This window comes from Sorex araneus, chromosome X (genome assembly GCF_027595985.1).
Source record: "Sorex araneus isolate mSorAra2 chromosome X, mSorAra2.pri, whole genome shotgun sequence".
Lineage (NCBI taxonomy): Eukaryota > Metazoa > Chordata > Mammalia > Eulipotyphla > Soricidae > Sorex > Sorex araneus.
This window is the reverse complement of record NC_073313.1, coordinates 337,528,220-337,552,306: the sequence shown is the minus strand read 5'-3', so window position 1 is coordinate 337,552,306 and position 24,087 is coordinate 337,528,220. Positions and strand designations below refer to the sequence as shown.

The following is a 24,087-nucleotide window of genomic DNA, read 5'->3' as shown; positions in this document are numbered from 1 at the left end:
AGGTAGGATACTCTCGGTAGCTTGCCAGGTTCTATAAGAGGTCGCGCTGCCATGACTGTGGCTGCCTGTTTCCGGGAGCTTTGTTTTATATATAGTCTCTGGATGTTGGCCGTTGATGGGATTACACTGACTACACTGTGGGGGTGGGGGGTGAGGGTGTGGTTTGTGGCTGTGACTGCCAAGCTACTGGTAAATGGGGATTCTGGGTGGAGGAGACCCAGTCCTGATCCGAGCAGGCTTGGAGATCTCAGCCCCGGGTCCTACACACCTGGATTCCTCTGCTGGTTCCTTCGTGCGTGAGGCTCGTCCGAGCATGTGGAGAGTGGCCTTGAGCATGACTGTGGCTGCGTTCTGGAGGTCTTCAGCTGCAGGAGCTCTGCTCAGGGTGGAAAGGGAAACTCAACCCATCTCCCTCCAAGGGACCCTGGTGAAGACAGCCAGGCGTAGGAACAGGAGACTCTGGTTATTATAATGACCATAATAACAACAGAGGGAAGAAGGAGGGAGAAAATGAAAATAGTGATAATACAGAGGGTAGGGCATTTGCCTTACACATGGCTGACCTGGCTCAATCCCCAGCACCACATAGGCTCAGTCTGCCAGGATTAATCCCTGAGCACAGCCCCGTGTGGCCCAACACTCGAAAATAAATAAAATAAAAAGTTAAGAAAAAATGTAATGTATTTGAGTTTAACAATAATTTCTTTGTGTTATTTGATATCCTGCCAGTGTTTCCCCTTCTCCATCCTCTGTTTGCATGTGTGAGGTCTATAAATAGTTGATTTGAGTCAGACCGTCCCCAGGTGGCAGTGAGTGGACGTGTTCCCTGGAGCTTGCAAACTGTTATTCCCTCCATATCTGTATGTCCTGTAGGATGTGCCCACTTCTGATCTCAGTGATTTATTCCTTGTCTAGCATGACTCCCTGCATCCTGCAGCTGTGGCTGTGAGCTGTGGAGGCATGCTTGCTGGCTTCTCTTCCACACTTGGGCCTGGTAGGAGGTACAGTGAGTGCCCATGCAGCCTGTTGCACACGCATGGCAGCTGGTTATCCTTGTTTAGGAATGTTTGATGATTTGGTCTTCAGTTTCCCGTGAAGTCACCCTTGCTCACTCCCAGTATCTTTGCCAGTCCTTCCTTCCTCCACCCACCTCCACTGTTTTCTGTCTCCTCACGCCCCTTTCCTTCAGGTCAACCTAATTCTTAGCTCACAGTGTCCTTGGTGTAGGCTTTATTATTTATTTCATTTTTGTCTGTTCATCAATTTTTATATCCTGTGTTGAACACTTGAATGAAATTGTCTAGTATTTGTCTTTTTACTTCTAATTTATTTTGCTTTACATCATTTCCTCAAGGTCTTCCTATTTTGCTACGAATGGCAAATTTTTATCTTTCATAGATAAATAATAGAATTCCACCGTGTAAATAGGCATCTGTCTTTTTCCCAATCATGTCTCAAAGGACACTTCAGTTTTTCCTAGATTTTAGCTAATGTAAATAATGCTGCAATGAACATTGGGCTAGATAGTACTTTTTGAATTAATATTTTCGTATTCTTCAGATCAGAATAGGATTGCTGGATCTTTGAATGAGTCTATTTTGGCTTCGTAAAGATGCTCCGCTCCATACATATTTTTTTCTGTTAGCCTTTTAATGCCGTAGCAGGCACTCCTGGTCACTGCTTAATCCACTCAAGGGTGCTGTCTAATTCTGTGATCCCTTCTACAGAGGGTTTGTACTGTAAAATCAGAACTGTCCACATCAACATTTTGGTGACATGATTCTTTCATTTTTTTTAATTGAAGGCAACAGCTGATTCATCTGGCACATCCATGAGATGATTTGTGGTTTTGCTGAATCAGTTGTAGCAAATTTATTTTCCCCCTAGTGAGGTACAAAAATTTAGGGGCCCATGAGATTTCCCTTGGGTGTCAAGGCCGTTGTTCCCTGGTAAAATAGTCACCAGTAAGAGACAGCCGCTGAGACTAGTTGGACCAGATTGCCCCCAGCTGCAGGTATTTGAACGGATCCACAGTCCTCACCAGAACTGAGAACAAAGAGGCCTTGAATAGCCGACAGACAGCTATGGAATCTGCGCCTGGCAGACTTGGCAGATTTTGCCTGGGCCAGCCTGGGGATTAACCTGCTGCTGAGACAAGAATTCACTACTACACACCCTCTTTCCTGCAGTTGTCTTGACTTTGTAGGATGCCAGAGGAAAGCTTTCAAGGGCCACGTTTTCTTCTTTTCAAAAATTCAGTGAATTTTTTTTTAGTTGATTGAGTTTATGTGATATATAATACTGTTACCGACGCAAGTGTATGAATCACTTCTCTTGTGTTGGACCTAAATCTATGTGTCATCAAGGTAGCGACAAAGTGCCGAGGGCCAGGCCATGTTTCCTAGCCCTGAAGTTTGCAGTGATTTTGGCATTTAAATTCAATATCTCTGTTTAAATCAAATGTGTCTTTGTATTCACGTGAGTGTCTCTGATGAGTTAATGCTGGGAAATGCTGAGAATGGCTCCGAGTGTTGGTGGAGGGCTGTTGAGTGCAGCCGAGGAGCCAAAGGGTCTTAGAGACTTGGTAGGTGGCGTGTGAAGGCTGGACCCAGCGGGATAAAGACGAAGCCCCCTCACCCACCGGCTGCCCTGGACTGTCTCAGGGTCTTCCCTCTAAGTAAGCTGTCCTGTGTCTCTCATAAAGGAGTTGTCACCTCCTGGGTCACAGGCTTTTCCCCAGAGGCTGTGCACGTGTCCTAACCCACTGCAGCCTCCCAGTCTCTCCCCAGCTTCCTTCTTTCCTCCTCACAGCAACCCTGTGAAGGAGCAATGTTGTCTCCTGGGAGCCAGCAGGCAGGGAACAGAGAAATCAAGGTGTTCGTTCAGACTCCCCAGCTGGTTAAGTGACAGTGATGGGATTTACTTAAGTCTGTCTGCTGCATCCTGTGTAAGACTTGGCAGCCCTGTCACCGGTCTAGGAAAGATGGATCCACGTACTCAGAGCAGCGTGAGGAAGGATGTCTGAGAGAAATATGTTGGTGTGCATGTCCCTTCCACAGATTTTTGGCTTCCACAGAAGGGTGCTTGAGGTGGACAGTTGCAGCCAGTAGGAGTCACTGTGCAGAGACCGTCCTTCGAATGGCTCCAATAATTCCCATGGTCTGTCAGCACTAGCCTTTCCTGCAGGGTCTCAGGCAAAGCAGGTCTTCATCTGACTCCTTGCTGACTGTTTTGGCCTTCACGTACTTGGCTTCCTTGTGTGGATAGAAAGCAGATTCTGTCCTTGCCCCGGAAGAGTTTTGGTATTCCTTTCACCAGAGAACGGGTAGACCCGTCAGCATGTCTGTGATGTCTGCTAAGTGGAGGTGTCTCCCTCCCTTTCCAAGGTACACTCATACTTCTGCATCTGTGTCCTGTTTTCATAACAGGAAGACCTATACAGATTTTCAGCAAAAAAAGCCAGCGCTCCCATTTCCCATGGCCTGGGACCACGTTGGCTTGACTGCTGGGAACGTGCTCCTGTTTGCTGTTTCCTTGGCTGCTTCTAATTAAGACAGTGTCGGTCGGCCTATGCTTTCCCTGACACACTCAGTTGGAAAGAATGGATTTTCATGCTCATCCATGCCATTGTTTTTCTCTGCCTCCTTGTTTGCTTAGGAGAGCGTGCCTAAGAGAGCCCTCTTCCTCGAATCACACTCTTGTCCTCAGCTGCCCTGCACGGTGGGCTCCCTGGGACAGACGGAAGCAGCCATGGGAAAAGCCCTGGATACATGATCTGGCTGAAAAGAAGGAAAAAACGCTGATTTCGTGTTTTAAACAACCATTGAAGAAGCTTTGTTTTCTGTTTTTTTTTTTTTTTTCCTTCTCCAGAGGAAACCTTAAGCATGAACTCATGGATTCATACTGTTTAGTTCTAAGGCTGCTCAGTAATGAGTTGTGTTTGCATATGGCCTGAGAAACAAAATTCAAAACAGGACCAGATTCATTTCGAAGGATAGAGCGGCAGCCCCTGGTGCTTCCCTCACCAAACACAAGTCCAGACTCTAGACTGAGGGCAGAATGTGGCTGTAACCTGGTTAGCCTCCAATGCGGCACCACTGGGAAGGACGGGTAAAGAGAGGCTGCTAAAATCTCAGGCTAGGAAGAATGGAGACCTTACTGGCGCCTGCTCGAGCAAATTGATGAACAATGGGATGACAGTGATGATCACAGTGACATGAGTTGCTCTTTTCACATTTTGGGGCGTGGGTGGGGAGCACACCTGGTTATAATCCCGGGGGTGCTTGGATGCTTGGGATTGCACTCTGGCCTCATGCCTGTGAAATATTTCAGCACCCCCCCCACCGACCTTCCCAAACCACCTTTTTAAAATATTACTTTTTATAGTTTTGGTTTGGGAGCTGTACCCAGTGATGCTTGGTACTTACTCTTGGCTCTGTGCTCAGGGATCACTCCCGGTGGTGCCATTCTGGAACCATAATGGTGCCAGAGATTGAACCCGAGTTGGCTGCAAGCAAGGCAGTAACCCCTGTTCTATCACTCTAGGCTCCCCCGCCATATCACATTACCAAGCAGCTGGGGAAAAAGCAAAACACCCTCCCCCCCCACCCCGCAAAAAAAAAAAAACTGAATAATGGTATTCCGTGCTTTTCTGACTTTTTCAATCTGAAACTTCATGGGCAGTTTCCCTCGAGCAGGGGCTGCAGCTGGTGCCCTGCCTCAGTGGCCAGATGGCATCATCTGGAAGAGCCCCCGAGGCTCCCAGCTCAGCCTCTCCGTGCCTGGCCTTTAGGGAGCAGGTTGCCTTACCCTCCTGGGAATGGGGGCCCTATCCCAGGAGAGTGGGGCCTCCGCACAGGTTCTGAGGGATTCACAGAAGCAAGTAAGGAGTCCTTTGTGGGGAGGAGTCAGTGGCTAGCCCTCTAAACAGGTACAGAGCTGTAAGCCTCCTACAGTTCCCCAACCCACCTCCAGCTGCCCAGAGGGAAGGAATTTGAGCTGTGTGTAGTCACCTTGTCCCAGCTGATTGTAGGATCCTGTCGGGGGGTGACCTATGGACTCAACAGCCAATGATGGATCAGAATTGAACCATCCTGGATTCCTTTGGGACTGAAGAAGCAAGTCCAGGCTGAGCTGTCCAGGGTCTGCAGCTGCTCTGTGGTCAGGGGCTCTGTACACAGCCACCCCTCCGGAATGATCGGGTTTGCCAAGAATGGGTGATGTTTACCAGGCTGTGGACACATCTGTTAGCCTCCAGAGCTCCTGCCCTCTCGGGCCAGGCACTTGTGATTCAATCTTGTACTTCTCTCTGCTGGGCAGCATGGACCAAAATACTCTGTGCTTGCTTCTCTCTTAAGTGACACAGAAACTACTTTCCATGAACAGGTCAAGAGATGCTCATTGCTGGGAGAAGTAGTTTAGCTGACAGTGGTTTGCACAAGGGACGGCCACACGTGGTCGGTGTCTGGTCACTGCAGTGTGGGCCCCGCTCATCCTGCACTGTGCCTGTGTGTTGGCCCTCGGTTCTGTCTGTGTCTTACCTTCCAGGGCTGAAGCTCGTTCCCTCTGTGCTCCCTGACCCTTGAAGCTCTTATGTCCGTGCCCCTTGATTAGCTCTGGGCATAGAGAGCGTGCTAGGACACAGAGGTGGGGCAGGACCTTTCACTACTTCTGAGGTCCCGCTGCGGAGGCCCAGGCCCTGCCACCTGCATCTGCAATGAGGTGGCATTGGTCTGCCCAAGGAAGCCAGGCTCACTTCCCGGCAGGGCCTGTGCCAGCTGTGCTTTTTTTGGCCTGGATCTGCAGGGTGGGGAATGCCTCTGGGCAGTGTTCTGGTGGTTCCGTTTCCTCCAAACTGCTTGCTTTTCACTGCTGCTAAGGGATCTCTAGCAGAGCCCAGGGCATCAGTCCGAAGCTGCTGTGTACTCACAAATTGCAGAATTTGATCAAGGAGAGGAGGGTGTATGCTTGACTTGTAGGAAACACACCTAAGGGGGCTGAAGCCGTCAGTGAACATCGGGGTTCAGATGCCCTCTGGGGGAGCCGGGTGACAGGTGGAGATTCCTGTGATTGTAATTCTTGGGTCATGCCTTCATTTGTGCTCTCCTGGACTCACAAGGAGAGCCATGGGCAACCCCTCCGTTGGTTATTGGTTTTCATTAGGGGGATACCGTTGACTACCCTAGATAGGTGGGAGGATCCTCTGAGGAATGTCCCCCATCTCTGTCAGTGAGGCTTGGTTTCCATGCTGGGTTCAGGAGCTTTCCAGATCGAGAGGCCCCTGTGTTTCATCAGACTCTATGCCTTGGTTGCTGGGATGCTCAGATTGGTTTCCTTCTCACTCCTGCTAATTTTCTTTTCTGCCATTGTTGGCTTTCCCTTTTGTGCTGATTCTCCAAGCAACTTTAGTGATGGTCTTGTGCACTTTTTATGGGCTTCTTCAAATAATTGGCATGACACAGACAGCCAGGGTAAGAAAAAAAGTAAAAATCACTGGGTTAAAATTATGTGATTTTTTTTTCAAGCCATGACCCCTATTTTTTATTTATTTATTTATTTATTTATTTTACAGTGATGCAACACTTTATTTTTGTTTGTTTGTTTTTTTTTACAGTTACAGATTTATACATTTTTGTGCTCATGTTTCTCCCTTACAAAGTTTGATAACCCATCCCTTCACCAGTGCCCATTCTCCACCACCAGTAAACCCAACATCCCACCCCCCCTTCCCAGTCCCGTCTCCCCCCACCCCACACTGCCACTATGGCAGGGTATTCCCTTTTGTTCTCTCTCTCTGATTAGGTGTTGTGGTTTGCATTAAAGGTGTTGAGTGGCCATTGTGTTCAGTCTCTAGTCTATATTTGGCCCGCATCATCTTTCCCCCACATGACCAACAACCACATTTTACTTGCTGTTCCCTTCTCTGAGTTGCCCAGAATGAGAGAACAGCCTCCAAGCCATGGTGACAACCTCCTGGTACTTATTTCTACTATTCTTGGGTGTTCGTCTTATAGTCTATTATTCTATATTCCACAGATGAGTGCAATCTTTCTATGTCTGTCTCTCTCTTTCTGACTCATTTCATTTAGCATGATACTTTCCATGTTGATCCACTTATATGCAAACGTCATGACCTCATTTTTTCTAACAGCTGCATAGTATTCCATTGTATAGATGTACCAGAGTTTCTTCAACCAGTCATATGTTCTAGGGCACTCGGGTTTTTTCCAGATTCTGCCTATTGTAAACAGTGCTGCGGTGAACATATAAGTGCATATGTCACTTCGACTATACTTTTTGGCTTTTCTGGGATATATTCCCAGCAGTGGTATTGCTGCATGACCCCTATTTTTTAAAAGAAGTTTTTCTCTGATAAAACATATATTAAATACTAACTATATAAGTGCCTGTCATCCCATTGCTCATCAATTTGTTCAAGCGGGCATCAGAAACGTCTCTCATTGAGAGACTTATTGTTACTGTTTTTGGTATATCCAATACCTGGGTAGCTTGCCAGGCTCTGCCATGCGGACTCCATACTCTCGGTAGCTTGCCGGGCTCTCTGAGAGGGGCGGAGGAATCAAACATGGGTCGGTTGCATGAAAGGTGAACGCCCAACCACTGTGCTATCACTCCAGCCCCAGAATTTGGGGGGGAGTGGGTAAAGACGTTACTTAAAAGTGATTTCTGGGGCCTGAGTGAATAGTACAGTGGGTAAGGCGCTTGTTTTGCATGTAACTGACCTCAGTTTTATCTCTGGCTCTGCATATGGTCCCCTAAGCTCACCAGAAGTGATCCCTGAGCACAGAGTCAAGCCCTGAGCATTGCTGGATGTGGCCCCCAAACTACAAAAACATGAAGGGCAGAATGACTTATTTGGAGGCAGGAGACAGAGAAAACTCAGGGGTTAAGATATGTGCCTTTCATGTGGATGACTGGCTTGATCCCTGGCACCACATGATCTCCTGTTCATAGTTGGGTACAGCCCTAGAGGCCCTGAGCACTGTCAGGCTAGAGCCTGGGTTTCTATCTTCAGCACCCCTGGACCCAAGCAGCACCACATCCTGAAGCCCTTGCAATTGAATTGCCTGCTTGTTGGCTGAGAATCGATCGCCAGGAGGGAAGCCAGGCCTCCTGAATTGCTCGGGAAATTCCTCCTACCAGAAATCTTCCTTGCAAGACTGGTGCAGATGGGTGGGTGCAACAGGACACAGGCACCAAGTTCCACCTGCCAAGGGTGCAACTTGCAGGGAGCACTCGGTTGCGAATGACCTGGATGCAGCCTGGAGGCACTGTCTCCTCCCCCCTGAACGCAATGCTCTCTGCAGGGAGTAGCTCTTCCGGGACCTGGGTGCAGCCATTTGTCATCAGGCCAACTGCACATAGTCTCACACTTCCAGGCTGGTGTTTCCTGAGTCCAGACATTAGCACTTGGCATTCTGACTGGCACCTCGGGTTTCTGTGCTCCTACTAGAACTCCTTTGGCTTTTAAATTGGGAGTCTCCTGGTCCTTTTAATATTAATTGACCTGAACTCTACGTTCAAGACATTTGCTTCCTGTTTTACTGGATTTGAGTGTTCAGCCCTGTGGGGCTGGGCTGGCCTCCTGGCTTTCTGCGGATGTCGTGGAACACTTGAAGTCTTTCCCCCCACCACCCTAATTTTATTTTATTAAAGCAACATGACTTACAAAGTTATTCATAGATGGGTTCTAGACATACGATGTTCCTTCCACCAGTGTTCCCAGGTTGCCTGTCCCACCCCCTTGCCTGCTTGTCATCTCAACAGTCACCTTTTTAAGGTTGGTTCTTAAAGTTTGAGTCTCATGATTTCAGTGTTGTTGACTCCGTGGTTTGGATATTTAAGTCCATCATTCCTTAACACCATCAATGTACTTTGACCCTTGTAAATATTGCTTCTCATCTTTGCTTCTGCCCCACCCCTTCCCTTCTCTATTTCCTTTTCCTCCCTATATGTTGAGACTAAGGGTAATCTAGGCATCCTCCCTTTGAACCATTGCCTTTTCTCATCCAGTTACTCTAAATTCCACACACAAGTGCTATTATCTGTATTGTTTCTCCTTCTTCTTTCTCCTCCTCCTCCTCCTTCTCCTCCTCCCCCTTCTCCTCCTCCTCCTCCTCCTCCTTCTTCTTCTTCTTCTTTCTTCTCTTTCTCCTTCTCCTCCTTCTCCTTCTCCTTCTCCTTCTTCTTCTCCTCATTTGACATGATATCTGCCAATTCCTTCCATATTGCAGCAAATTGCTGTGTATATACACCACAACTTCATGATCCACTGATCTGTTATTGGACATCTAGGTTGATTCCAAATCTTAGTTATTGTATTCGGTATTACAATGAATAACTGTGTGCATACATCCTTTTGAATGAATGTTTTTCTGTGATAGGGGTAGATACTCAAAAATGGAATTGCTGGGTCCTATGGCAGCTCAATTTTAAGTTTACAAAGAACCCTCTGTACTGTTTTCCAATGTTGAACCAAGCAACATTCCCACCAAACGTGGAGAAGAGTTCCTTTTCACCACATCTCATCCAAAACAGATTGTTCCCATTATTTTTCATATGGAAGTGCTTAAAGTCTTGAAGAACTTTTGGGTGACGTGCTGTGAAGTGTGGAGTCTGGGTTCGTGATTCTATGAGCAAGGTTAAACATATCTCCCTCAGGTTCTGTCATGGGAATAGCTAGGTGCCCAGAGAGAAGCCCTGGACTAATTCTAATTCCATTTCTAGTTCTTACTGAGTGATTTTAGCAAAGTTACCCAGTCTTTCTTACTGAATTCTCATTTGCCAAATATCAGGACTTCTTCTAAGCTGATTATAATTCTCCGTCTCCCAGCCCTCCTTCTCTCTCTCAGTCCATTTTTGTTTGTTATGGCCACACCCAGCAGTGCTCAGGGCGTACTCCTGGCTCTGTACTCAGGGATCACTTCTGGGGTAACGTGAGGGAACCGCATGTGGTGATGGTGGTTGAACCCGGGAGGACTGCCTGCAGACCTTTCTAGCTGTACTAGTTCTCCAGCTTTTCTTTCTTCTTCCTCAGATCATCGTTATTATACCTCAACTCGTTCTTCACTAAAGCCTCTTTATGTGATACTTGGAGTGGACTGAGACTCTTTTCATGATCTAGGCACCCCTGAGTGATTTCTGAAACCAGAGATTGTCCCCTGCCCTCACTTGCTGTACTCATGACTGGTTCCCATGAATGTGCAGAGAGCTTTAGAATTCGTGGACTTTTTCACAGATGCGATCTCTGGCCATCCACCCATGCTCACTGTCTTAGTATCCATGAATGTGCAGAGAGCTTTAGAACTCGTAGACTTTTTCACAGATGCGATCTCTGGCCATCCATCCATGCTCACTGTCTTAGTATCCATGAATGTGCAGAGAGCTTTAGAACTCGTAGACTTTTTCACAGATGCGATCTCTGGCCATCCATCCATGCTCACTGTCTTAGTATGGTCACAGTGTCTCGTGGCTCAAGGACCTGCATCGGGCACCCTCAGTGTTTATGTGCCTTCAGCTTCTTTTACTGATCCTTCATGGCTTTCCCAGCACTTTCTAGGATTTATCTCTGTTCTTCTGTATTGCTAACTTTATGGGGGAGACGCGTGTTTCCAAAAGCTCATTGTTTGTTGAGGGAAGTAGTATTAAGTCCACAGGTGTCAGATGGCCAGAGGGCTTGGCCATTCAGGAGCAGAGGTGGATAAGTGCCATGTGGCCACATCTGCCCACTACCCTGTGCCAGGAATCTTTGGCCCAGAGGAGTGACCTCCTCAAAGGGGCACAGGAAGCAGGGAAGTGCTGAAGGAGTGTTTCCTAAACACTCCATCATTTTTAAAGTTTATTTATTCAGTTTTGTTTTTGGAGCCATGTCTGGTTGTGCTTAGTGCTTATTCCTGGCTCAGGGATCACTCCTGGTGGTGCTCTAGGACCAGATAATCTTTAAATTTTAAGACAGTGCTTTTTTTTTTTTAATTGGATTTTTTTGTGGTTGTAGTTTTACAGTTGTCGAAGCAGTATTGTCCTTGCAAAATGACAGTGGCTCCTGTAAGTCTGTTCTGGGAGTTGCACATGGTCTTACTCTCCACGATGATATACTCTAGGTCTAGACAACATTTCAAAAGCTCTTAGGCCAGAACGATAGTACAGCAGGTAGGGCACTCGCCTTGCATGTGGTTGATACGGTTTCCATCCCTGACATCCCCTGTGGCCCTCTGAGCCTGCAGGAGTAAGCCCTGAGCACAGTTTGGGTGTGGCCTCCAAACCAAAAACAAACAAAAAAATTCAAAAGCTCAAAAAGAGTGGGGGACCCACAGTATCTTCTGGGTTTTAACTAATAGTTTTCCTAGGTTTGCTTTCCACACCCGCTGTCCTAATTAATGGTGAGAGGAGGAGTAGGTTGGGAAGAACCCTATTGTTGAGTCTTCATGCATGCACACACGTGCGTGTGCAGACGCCTCTCACATGTCCACCCTCACATACTCGCTGCTGCACACGAGCCCTCCATGGCTTCCTCAGTATTCCCGAAGTCCAGAGATGTTCGAACTTCATCTTGGAAGTGATGCAATGGTTGAGCCGGTGCCCTTCCAGGCCTCATCCCCAGAGTTTCTGATGCTGCCAAGTTGGGCCCAAGACATGCTTTGTCGACAAGCTTTTCAGACGACAGTGCTGCTGCTGGTGTAGCCGTCCCAGAGTCTTGACCAGGAGGATCATCCCTGCCCCCAAGTTATCAGAGCCTCCAGAAACCCCGTTACAGGAAGATTTTGGGCAAGTGAAATGCAGCCCCTGCAGGATTGCAGCTGCGATTCTGAGTTGGGGGCTCACATTTGAAACATTTTCATTCCCTTAGTCTGGACTGGGGCCTCCGGGCCCTTCTTTTGGGGTCCTTGTTACTTGGATGATGACCATCCTGAAGGTATCCTGAAAGTGTGTGTCAGCGAATACTGAGTTCATAAATATCTTTTTTTTCTCGCTCTTCTCCATGATGCGGTTTCTGGTGATTTTCTCTGAAGTTCACTCTCCTTTTGCCGACAGCATCCGGTATATTGTGAAGTCCACATAATGAGTGATTTCGGTTGTTTTAGAGCACCATCTTGGGGGTGTGCTCCCAGCTGTGCTCGGGGAATGTGGAGTGGTGGCGAGTGACTCCTGGGTGGGAGGAAGTGGGCTCTCCTGTCCTTCCCAAGACTTGACCTACAGCAGGAGAGAAGATGCCAGCAGATGCTCATGAGCCAAACACCATTCATTTAGTGACTCACACAGACGCTTTCTGAGAATCCCCTCGGGGCGCCCTAAACCAGAACCAACTGTGTATATAAATCATTTACAATTACTAAATTGGTTCAAAACCATCAGGTTCCTTGAGAAGATTATCAACATTTAAAGAGCTCAGTGAATGTCATAAGAGAAACATCCGTTCGTGATTTGGACCAGATGCCGCTCCGGAGTCCCCGTACTGGATCCTGGGACTGCTGTAACCAAGCACCCCGACTGTTGCCGGAAGCGGCATGTCCCAGATGGGGGTCTGTGGAGCTGGGCCCTGAGGCCATGGGGGAGAAGCTCTCCTCTGCTTCCTGTGCTTCGCTGGCGGGCTTCTTGCATGGGGACAGGGTAATTCCAACCTTCAGGGGGTCTGTCTTCTCCTGCACCCCCATCTGCACGTGGCTCTTTTTGATTAGTTTGCCGGGCAGATGGGCTGAGGGCCCAACCTAATGACCTCATTGCAACTTGATTAACTCTAGAAAGACATTCTCCAAATAAGGCCACAGAGTGAAGTCCTTCAGGGTGGGAAGTGGCAACATGTGAATTGGGGAGGGATAGTGTCCAACCCAGAATAATCCCTCCGGGACTAGCTTAGTAGGGTTTAGACCTGTGAGTCAAACTGTAGGTTTTTGGAAGCTTTTTTTTTTTCCTTTTTTTTTTTTTTTAAATTGAATCACCTTGCGATGCAGTTACAAAACTCTTCATGATCGGGGTTCAGGCATACAATGTTCCAACACCCATCCCCCCACCAGCATACATTGCCCACCACCAACCTCACAGTTTCCCTACTGTCACCCCACACACATACACCTCCACCTACTCAACCCCCAAACAAGCCTGTCTCTATGGCAGGCACTTCTCTCTCTCTTCTCTTTCTCTCTCTCCCTCCCCCTCCTCTCTCACTCTCTCCCTGGTCTCTCTCTCTTTCTATCCACTCCCCCCACTTCTTTGGGGTATTGTGGTTTGCAATAGAGATATTGAGAGGTTCTCATGTTTGTCCCTTTACCTGCTTTCAGTACGCAGTTTTTATCTAGAGAGATTGTTTCCAACTGTCTTTGTCATCCTGGTCCCTTCTCTATCCCAGCTGCCTTCTCCCCCAGCACTTGAGGCAGGCTTGCAACTGTGGACCAATCCTCCTGGCCCTTGTTTCTACTGACCTTGGCTATAAGTCAAAAAGGTTGGAGATTCTTGAATCAAGAAAGTGGATTTTCTATTTGCTGATTTTTCAGAGATCTTCTTCCATGTTTAGTAGATTTTATGAAATTGAGGCTGGAGGAAAGAGAGGGGGTTACTCTTGAACTCATGTCCATGTCTACACGGTCAGGGCTCTGTGCTTAGTCCCCTCAGTACCTGCTACCCAGTGGCTGTGAGAGGCTCTTTCTCCTGTACTGGCCATATCCACTGTGTGCAGATTCTCTCCTGCTCACTGGTCCTTCCTGGACAGCTAAACCCTGGCCTCCATCGCGGAGAAAATGAATATCTATTCTACCAGAACCCACTTATCTCTATGTCAAATACCTGTTTAGACATATGAGTTGATTGTCTTCTTCCAGTTCCTAGGCTGAATGAGCTTTCTGGATTTGAGACTCTCATTATAAACATGCTTGCGAAGGAAACACTATAGGAGGAGAGCTGATAATCAGCTGAATTCCCATTGATGAAGTAAGATAGGGACTGGAGCGATAGCACAGCGGGAAGGGCGTTTGCCTTGCATGCTGACGACCCTGGTTTAATTCCTCCATCCCTCTCGGAGAGCCTGGCAAGCTACTGAGAGTATCTCACCCCCACGGCAGAGCCTGGCAATTTTTCCGTGGCGTATTCGATATGCCAAAAACAGTAACAAGGAGTCTCACAATGGAAACATTACTGGTGTCCGCTTGAGCAACAGTGGACAGACAGTGGAGTAAATTAGAGAGATAGTAAAGTAGTAAAATTTTTGTTTTGCATGTGGTCAACCCAAACCTGACCCCAAAACTCTATGGTTCCCCAAGTACTGCCGGGGCCAGGAGTGATCTCTGAGTGCAGACACAGGAGTAATCCCTGAGTGTAGCCTGGTATTACCCAAAAGCAACACCCCTCCAAAAAAATGTTAAAGTATTTACACAACTGTGTGACTAGTGTGATGTGCTTTGGGTATCAGCTGCAAATTCTACCTCTGTTTATTATCTTAAGACTTATGGCAATTAAGTTTTCTGGCAGAAGATGGGTGCATAGGCAGTCAATTTAATGTTTTGTCTTCCCCATAATTATTGCTTAAACAAACTTCTGTGATGTGACATCACCCATCTGTAGTGCAGATAATTATTCAAAGATTTATTAGCTCAATAAAGAGATGACTCACCAAAGGAATGGACTGTGTGATTGTTACTGAAGTAGCAATTTTTTAAGTTCGTTATCATTTAAAGCAGAAATGTTTAAAATAACAGATTGAATCATGATTGCAAGATTCTTCTATAAATGTATTTCTATTTCTTTCACAGGGATCTTCGTTTTAATAGAATCAGAGAGATCCAACCAGGGGCATTCAAGAAGCTGAGAAACTTGAATACGCTGTAAGTCCAGACATTCTTTTTGGGGGTGGAACAGTAGGAGAATCATAGACAAATAATTATTCTATAACTGTAGGTAGACCTCAGATTCTTTTGGTGAATTCCAATTATCCATAGTTAGATTGGAAAAGAAAGGTGAAGCTTGGGACAAATATAGATCACATGAGAGTGGATTTGATGCTTGATGCTGTTTGCTATTGACTGTTTCCTGAAATCCTGTGTCATGGATCTGTTACATTGGTTATCCACAAATCTCTCCATCATACATCATATCATTCATTCTGTGTGACATTCACAGACATTTCCATACTGTATCATGCAATCTGTCCTATGTAACATCAGTTAAATTCACTGTAACGTGTAGGCTAATCCAGACTCCCTCTCATCCCTGGCTGGACTGGGCTTACATTTCTCTGTGACCAGGGATCAATTCTGGAAGTGCCCAGGGCACGCTAGGTAGTGCCATTGATCTCCCTGGAACTGGCCATGTGCAAGGTAAGCTTCCTATCTGCTATACTGCTGCTCTAACACCTCAGTTTAGAACTCCAGGTAAGGTGGAGGGAAATTAAGGGCTCAAGTGCTATTTTTTGGCCCCAGTGCTTTGATCCTGAATTGATCTCAAGGATCTTTTTCTCAGTGGGTCTGCTGCAGACCCAAGATGCTGGTTGCACATTTGGAGCAAGGGTAAGGGCCGGTTTCTCTAGTTCTTCTGTAGCAAGATGGTGACTGTGGGCTCAAGGGAAAATGTGGGGGATGAAAATCAAGCCAGTTCATTATTACTGTGTAAACAGGAATGCAGTATCCTCTACTTACACTCCAGTTCTTTCCCTGAGAAGCAGAGGTTCTTGGGTAGGTGATCTGCCTCCATGACATCTAGGCAGACCACCATGTAACTTCTGCTATGATATTCTAATTCCATGGTTTGGGCTGAAGTAGAAAATGTAATGGGGAGCAGAATGAACACAGACATTCTTTTGTTCGGGAAAGAGGGAGTGTTTTTCTGAAAATGCAGAGACAACCAATGTAGAGTGGTAGATACTCTATCCTAGGAAATCTATAATCATGGGGCTAAACACCAGAAATGCTCACTGTAGTGTTGACTTAGTGCTTATTGGAGGTTGGTTCTGAGTTCTGTAGCTTTTATGATCTTTCCCAAGGTTATAGAATATTTCTTCATAAACAGTCTAGAAGTTCTTTTTAATTCTTTCTCTTGTAGGGGGAGTATTTGGGCCAGGTTGGCAGTTCTCAGGGGCTGCTCCTGCTTGGTATTTAGGGGTCTCTTCTACTGGTACTCAGGGGACCATACACAATGCTGAGAATTGGACTAGTGTTGGCTGCGTGCAAGGCAAGTCCCTCATCCCCTGTATAATCTCTCTGACTCCTAATTTTTACCCTCTTGAAACTTTCATCCACAGGCTTCTCAACAATAATCAGATCAAGAGTATACCCAGTGGAGCATTTGAAGATTTGGAAAATTTAAAATATCTGTAAGTTTGTGATCAGATTTGTACCTCAAAAATGTTTTGCTTGTTATCTGATTTTGGCAGTCTAAGAGTCAAGTTAAATTTTTTTGCTGCTTATACATTGTAGTAGGTTTTATTTTCAGGTGAGTAAAATTTTGGTAGGATTCTTAAAAATGAATTGCCATCAGCTTTTGTGCTATGTTCTGTGAGTGTTTAGTATTTATTTACTAAGCCTTAGGTACATTAATAGCCACAACTTCTGAAAATTATTCTGAAGGAATAATAATGACACTTCTTAAGCTGGAAGTTGATTACTTATATTTAGTTGCTAGTGTGAACAGCTGATCGTGTTTGGTAAGATATCAGCTTTCAGATCTCTTTGCAGTTGCCTTCCCAGCTGTAGATGCAAGTTACAAATCTCTTTGGAATGCCACTAATTCCTGCTAATTTTCCTCAGCTTCCTCTTCTTCTTTTACCTCTTTTTTATTTTACATATTTTAAATGTACTGTCCTATTTTTAAAATTAATTTTAATTAAGTAACTTATTGCCATCTGTGACATTTGCTTGTCAAAGTCAGTTCTGCAGCTTAGAAAATAATCTTGCAGGGAGAATGCTTTGGCAGCTAGAGAATAATCTTGCAGGGAAATTCTTCATAGGCATGAATTTTCAAAATGAAAATCTTTAAGGAAAACAATTACATTCTTAGAACTAGACAGAAGTAGGAGCATGTGCTTTGAGCAAATTCTTCTTATTTTTAGAACTTAGATTACTTTTCAATTGGAAATGTATGTCTTAAGTGAACCTGAACGTCTTTAAGTAATATTAATTTTTAGAACAGTGATGTTGGGAAGCTCAGAGGGCTGGAGCACATGCTTTGTATGCAGTGCCCCATTCTGATCCCCCTTCTCTCACCCTTAAAAATCCCTTAAAAATCACCTTAAAAATCCTAGTAATAGTGTTAAGGTTGAAATCTGCTTTTGATGGCAACAGTTCTTAACTATAGCTCTTACTTGAACTTCATTAAAATACACTTCCTCCATGAAGATATTTAAAAGTAATGCATGTAAGAATTTTTCTTCATCACTTTGGCGTAGTATGTTAACTTGTGATTATGTATTAATCTTGTTACCTAATTACTTGTTTTATTTTACTCTTAGTGGGTGCTTTTGGGGCTATACTTGTCAGTGCTCAGGGGTTGCTCGTGTCTCAGTGCTCAAGATTGATTCCTGGCAGTGCTCAGGGGACCATGTGTGGTGCCAGAGAGTCAAACTGGGGGCACCTTAACCTCTGGATTATCTTTCTGGCCCATAATCACTTATTTTAAAATGAGAGATGGGTCTTTATTCATTCTTTGAGATTTTATTTGTTGTTTCTTATTCTCCCTTAAAAATGTTAAGTGTGATGCAAAAGAAAATCTTTGATTTCCTGGTGAGAAAATCTTTGGTTTCTTATTCTTAGATAGTCAACAGATAGCATTCTGTTTGTGTCTGTCTGTGTGTGGTGTGTGTGTGTGTGTGTGTGTGTGTGTGTGTGTGTGGTTTGTATTTTATTTTTCATTTTATATTTTACTTTTGAGTTAAATTACTCAGAGCAAATATTATTTTCTCTGCAAACATATTTCATGTTAAGACTTTGGACTATTCTCTTAGGACAGTCTCTTTTGGTGGGACGGGCAGGATTACATTTTTGGTGGTGGAGTCTCAAGTGATCTTCAGGAGGCCTAAATCTTCCCCTTTATTAACATTTCTGAATGGTGACATTGACTTTTGAGTTAGAGTCATATTTAAAGGGTCAACTCTCTGAGGGAGTAGAATATTATTTATAGTCTATTGTTAGAAGGTGAACCATATCTGATTATTCTTTTAGGGGTAGAGAGTACTCAGGGGCTCTGGGCACCACTCCTGGCCATGTTCTGCCAACCTGTCTGAATCATTCAAGACTCGGCAGAGGATGTGGAGCTGCTTCAGCCTTGCCATGTCAGGTGCCACCTGGGCCACACTGGCAGTGAGGGTGGGAGTGGGACAGTGGTGCCAGGGATTGTACTGGGTTCCTGTGCATGCCAAGCCTGTGTCCCCAGCTCCAGTATATCATTATTCTTTTTTATTTGTTTGTTTTTGTTTTATTTGGGGGCCACACCTGATGACGCTTAGGGCTTATTCCTGACTCTGCTTGTGGTGCTCGGGACCACATGTGGTACTGGGGATTGAACTTGGGTCAGCAGGTGCCTTCCCTGCCCTACTATCTCTCTAGGCCCTATTCTTTGAAAGACAAATGATGCTGTACTATCTTTATCCTGTGAATGTGCACCATCCACGTCAGCTTAGTTCAGAGTTATTTTATGGACACTTATTTTGATCGGAGGATGGTTGGCCGTATCTGGCAGTATTCTGAGGACCATGTCAAGGATTGGCTACATGCAAGGCAAGTAAGTGCTTTAACTTCTATACTTCCTCTCTGACTCTTTGTTATGGACTCTTTAAAAGGATTCCATTACTGGGCTCCAGAATGTGGCAATATGTGTGAGTCCCTGCTTTCGATTCCTGGCATGGCAGAGTCCTTGAGCATCACTGAGAGTGACCTCTGATATAGGAATAGCCCTATAGCACTGCTGGGTATGGCCCCCGAATCCAAATAAATAAATAAATAAATAAAGTTTTAAAAAGGTAAAGCAGTGTAACTGTACCTCATGATGATTCACTAATGAAAAAATAAAAATAAATAAAAAAGAAAAGCAGGGGCTAGAGCGATAGTACAGCGGGTAGGGGCATTTGCTTTGCATGTGGCCAACCAGGGTTCTATCACCAGCATCCCTTGTGGTTCCCTGAGCCCTGCCAGGAGTAATACCTGAGCATCTCTTAAGTGTGACCCCCCTGTCCCCAAAGCAAATTAAACAAATAAATAAATGGGTATTACTTTAATTCTTTTTAACCCAGATGCAAAGTGGTGGTTAGTATTTTGTTTTCTCATATTTTCTTCATGAGATTTACCTTCTGTTAGTGTCAGGACTTCATGAAATTGATGGTTGCCGTGTGATCTGTTTTCTGTGCGCTGTAGATATACTTAGTTTCATGAACTTCTCAGGCATTACCGTTTTTCTCCAGCAAAGGCAAATGGCTTATGCAGGACCATAGTGCTAGTAAATGATTGTCCAGGGAACTCTAAACCCGGGCAGCTGGTGCTGTGGCCATGGGGGACAAGGCTTCTCTTATGGGCACTACCTGCTCCCTGTGGGCATCCTGGCCAGCTGGTGACATTGCGGGGAGTTCCTTGCGAGCTCATCTCAGCAAATTTGCCCGGGGAAATTGAGAAACGCTTGGATGGATTGCAGCGAGTCAAGTCAGCCCAGCAGGTCCTGTGAAACTCAATCTCTACCAACGTTCTTAAAGACATTGAAACACACTGTTTTTATGGAGCAGCAACTGTGACTGTCTCTAGCATCATGAGTAAATATGTTTTTTCTTTGGTCCAGCAGCTCATTGAGAATAACCACTGAGTAACCAACTTGAGAAGACTGTGCTTGCTTGAGGTTATGTTGTAGGAAATGTGTGGCTTTGGGACCTGCTCATCTGCCTACACCAATGATGGAGAAATGCCCAGACCAGAAATTTCTGTGCCAGAGTACAGAAATCATCTTAGTTAGAACCTCGTTCTTAGGATCTCCGAGGTCTGCTGCTTTAAGTGCTATTAGGATAGGACCAAACCACTTTATGACCAACACAGAGGGATAGGGCCAACATGTACATTTGGAATTTTGAGACTTAATACAATTTCCATCTTTACTAAGTTTTATTCAAGAATTGGCTAAGATTTTTTTTTAATTATTTTTTGAGAGACAGAGAAGCGGTACAGATTTGAGTCTTTAAGCAGTACATATTTGAGTCCTCAAGGGCCAAACAGTCTGTCTTGACCACTCAGTTTGTACATGTGGAGCTGTCAAGAATACCTGATAAATGGATACATTTGGCCATGTGCCAGCCACAGCCACACTATTAAAGATCACAAATTTGCATGACATATGATTTTCATGGGCCATATACTATTCTTTTGCAGGGGGTTGTGGGCGGGATTTGGGTGTGATTGTGTCACATCCAGCAGTACTCAGGACTTACTTCTGGCTCTGTGCTCAAGTCACTGCTGGTAACTCCTAGCTGTGTTTGGGGAACATATGAGGCACAGGTAGTGAAGCAGAGTTCACCATATTTAAGGCAAACACTTCAACCTCTGTGGTATCTCTCAGGTTCCATATAATCTTCTTAAACCTTTTAAACCATTACAAAATGCAAAGCTCATTCTTAGCTTGCAGGCCATACAGACACAGGCAGCAGTTCAGTTTTGTGACTCTCTTGATGTGCCTTTGTGGGTTTTGTTTTAAAAGAATGGAATTCTGGGTGAGTCATTCAGAGTACATTTAATCTTCATGTTGCCTACTCCCCAGTTTATTTCTGGATATTTTAAAACTATATCATCAGTTAAAGAATTTTATCTGCAAAACAGTTTACGTGTGTGTGTAAGTGTGTGAGTGTGTGTGTTTTTGTGTGTGTGTAAGTGTGTGAGTGTGTGTGGGGGGGCTGGGTGCATGATTTTATTTTATTCAGTTCATGAAGCAAAACTTAGTCAAGCCTCATAAGTCATACTCCATGAATCTGAAAACAAATAAGCAATGGTTTCACCAGGTCCAGCACGGATGGTGGTTACCTGGTTACACCTTTGATTTGCTTGAGGCTTTTCCTTGAGAAAGGCACAGGGAATAATGAAGAGCTGTACTTCCTATGTATATGTTGTGTGTGTGATCTAATACTGCCATCAATTTAAAACTATGTCCCTGTGTCAACTTAATTCTTCTTTTCTGTCTTGTTTGTGTGTTAATCCTCGCCAATGTTTCTTGTTTCAGCTATTTATACAAGAATGAGATCCAGTCAATTGACAGGAAAGCGTTTAAGGGACTTGCCTCTCTAGAACAACTGTAAGTGCCCTTCTCTGCACTGTTTCTCTGGGTATTCTGTCCAGCTGCCTCTTGGAAGGAAAATGGACTGAGTTTGCCATTAGCATGATGCATGTCTATACTACCTGGGGTGCAGTCAGTGTGCATGCAAATGAAAAAGCCACCACCAGTCAGTTACTCTCTGTCTGGCCCTTACCCATCAGTAGGAGACCTTTTCCTACTGTGCACCAGACCCCTTGCATGTACCCGTAAATGAAGAACCTTCAGACCAATGTCTTCATGAGGTTCCCAAGGCAGAGGGGATTTGCAAACAAATTTCAGCAGGTTAAAGGCCTTTTGTGGGAGATGTTTCAGGATAGAGCAGAAGAGCAGGTAATTCTCCCTTCCTGCTGTTTCCTGTTTTTGAAACTATATATTTGGTTTATTTTCTTCATCCACGATGTCATCATTTTGGAGAAAAAGAAGTGTTTTCAAGTGTTTCTAGAGAGTGTGTGTGTTGGATGTTGTTCCTTTGGCCACATACAAAGTTCTACATTGCTGTGAAGTCCCTTTGTTCATTATGAAGTTGAGTTCCCAGTGAAAGGACTCCTTTTACTGGTGTGTTGGCCTGGCTAGTCACCTTTCAGCCAGTGAGCCAAAACAAGTCCTGAGGAGTCTGAAGTCATCAGAGTGTGCTGAGTTGGAGGCAAAGCAGCTGTCTGTAGAGGGGCATCAGCCTGCTACAGCTGTCTCTGGGCTTTTGTGTTCCTTGATTGGCTGGGCACAGAAATGTTTTCAGAGCTGGGAGAGGGCTTACACTGAAACTAAGTGCTTTATAAACACACAAAGTGCTTGTGTGTCCAAATAATTATTTATTTATTCAACTGGGAACTGCTTTCCTGAGTGTGTTATGCATGGCATGGACCAGAGTTGGGAAGAAGTTGTGTGGAAGGTTTGTATAATCCTGTTTCAGAGAGAAGGGAACAAAATAGTTCAGGTCATGCCCCCCAGAAGACATGGACATGTCTGGAACAACTCCAGCTGGGGCACAAGTTTAAAAGGAAAAAAAAAAAGTCTTGTACCTTACATGCTTACAATGTAAAGAAACAACAAGAAAGTCTTTGCAGACAACTGTGAGAGGTTGGGGCTCTGTGATTAGAAAAGTTAGAATTTGGCAGTGCTCATCCCAGGCTTAGGAAAATTCACTTATTACTATAAATTGGGACTGGAGTAATAGCATAGTGGGTAGGGCATTTTGCCTTGCATGTGGCCGACCTGGGTTCGATTCCTCCATCCCTCTTGGAGATCCCGGCAAGCTATTGAGAGTATCCCACCCACAGAGCAGAGCCTGGCAAGCTACCCGTGGCGTATTTGATATTCCAAAAACAGTAACAACAAGTCTCACAATGGAGATGTTACTGGTGCCCACTCGAGCAAATTGATGAACAACGGGATGACAGTGCTACAGCGCTACTATAAATTGTTTAATCTCTACCATTGTGCTACATTCTTAGTCTATGTAGAGTAATGCTTAAGGGAGAAAGAGGAAGAGGATGGGGGAGAAATTAGGCAGGAGGCAACTGGCATCTGGGCAGCACTGAGTGAGACTTCCTGAGCAAATATTGTGCAGGTGGAGGAAAGGACATGCTGAGTGCAGTCCTGTCAGAACCCAGGACTATTTTGATCTCCATCAGCATTGCTGGCTGCCGCCTCAGGGGCAATTTGTCCTTTCCAAATTGTGGAAGCAGAGTAGCCACCCACTCCCAGAGGAAAAAGGGAAAGGAGGACTTTGGGGGTCAGCATGAGGACTGGGAAAATTGGCAAGACGTTGTGGTCTTTGGATGGCCCCTTTGTTCTGTGGTCAGCAAATATATGTGGCCAGAATCAGGCACAGAGACAGGAGTCAGGGTCCTCTCTCGTCTGTTCTCTGTGCTTCCCTCTTCTCTTTAGAGAGGACTCTAAGGATACCTCGGCTTACCTGGAGTTTCAGCCACTGTAATTTCTGAAATCTTTCAACCCTGCGTGCTACAGCTTAGCTTTCTTCCTGGCCCGTCCGCACTCTGGTCTGTCAGTGTGAGGCTTTGGGAGCAGGGGCCATGGTGGGACTGAGACTTGAGCCACATTTGGCTATGTGTAGGGATCACTCCTGGCAGGGCTCAAGAGGCCATATTGGATGCCAGGAATCAAACCGCGGTTGGTTGCATGCAAGGCAAGTGCCTTACCGCTGTATTATTTCTCCAGCCTCTAAATGGGTACTTCTAAGTCTGAAAGAACTGTCCTCTCTTTTTCTTGGCACAGCGTGTGGTGTGCCTTGCTGATCTAGCTGGCTTTAAATACCTGAGCCGAACTGTTGAGCCTGCTAGCTTCTCTTGTCTGTCCCAAGGGCTGCTCTGTAGTGGCCATTGGGATTCTGTATACCTCTGTCTTTTGCAAGCACTGTTGTGTGATGCCACCAATGGAGGGGCTCCTTGTCCTGATTCTGGTCTCTCTCAAGCATTTCCTACTCACCTGTGGAGGGATGAGTACAAGCCTGTCCCCAGCAGGCAGTAGGAGAGCAGAGGGGTGGGAGAGGAGGTGGTGACACGGCCATGTGATTCGTTCTACCTGGTGGTCTGAGCTCCCCCGGGTGTGGCCTCTCTTTTCTCAGAACTCCCCTGTGAAAAAGCTTGCCCAGGAAGAGTCCCTGGATGCAAATAGGAGAGGGTCTGAAGAGCTGGGAGTTTAGGTAATTTCTAAAAGTTCTTCCAAGTCTCGGATTGGTATGGAGTGGGTTTGGAAAGCGTTCTCCCGGGTTCTGTGATGATGCCATCCTGCCGGTCTTGGACTTGGGCTCTGCTCCTGGTGCCCTGTGTGTGTCCAGAGCCCAACATTGAA

General features: G+C 45.5%; 1 protein-coding gene across 1 annotated transcript in view; it reads left to right on the top strand.

Annotated features, from left to right (window-relative positions):
* Positions 1–24,087, top strand: part of PXDN (peroxidasin) — an 88,286-nt gene that overhangs the window by 21,916 nt on the left and 42,283 nt on the right. Inside the window, exons 2-4 of the mRNA XM_004619985.3 lie at positions 14,760–14,831; positions 16,244–16,315; positions 21,184–21,255. Coding sequence (XP_004620042.2) covers positions 14,760–14,831; positions 16,244–16,315; positions 21,184–21,255 — 216 coding nt within the window. The remainder of the gene's footprint in view (positions 1–14,759; positions 14,832–16,243; positions 16,316–21,183; positions 21,256–24,087) is intronic.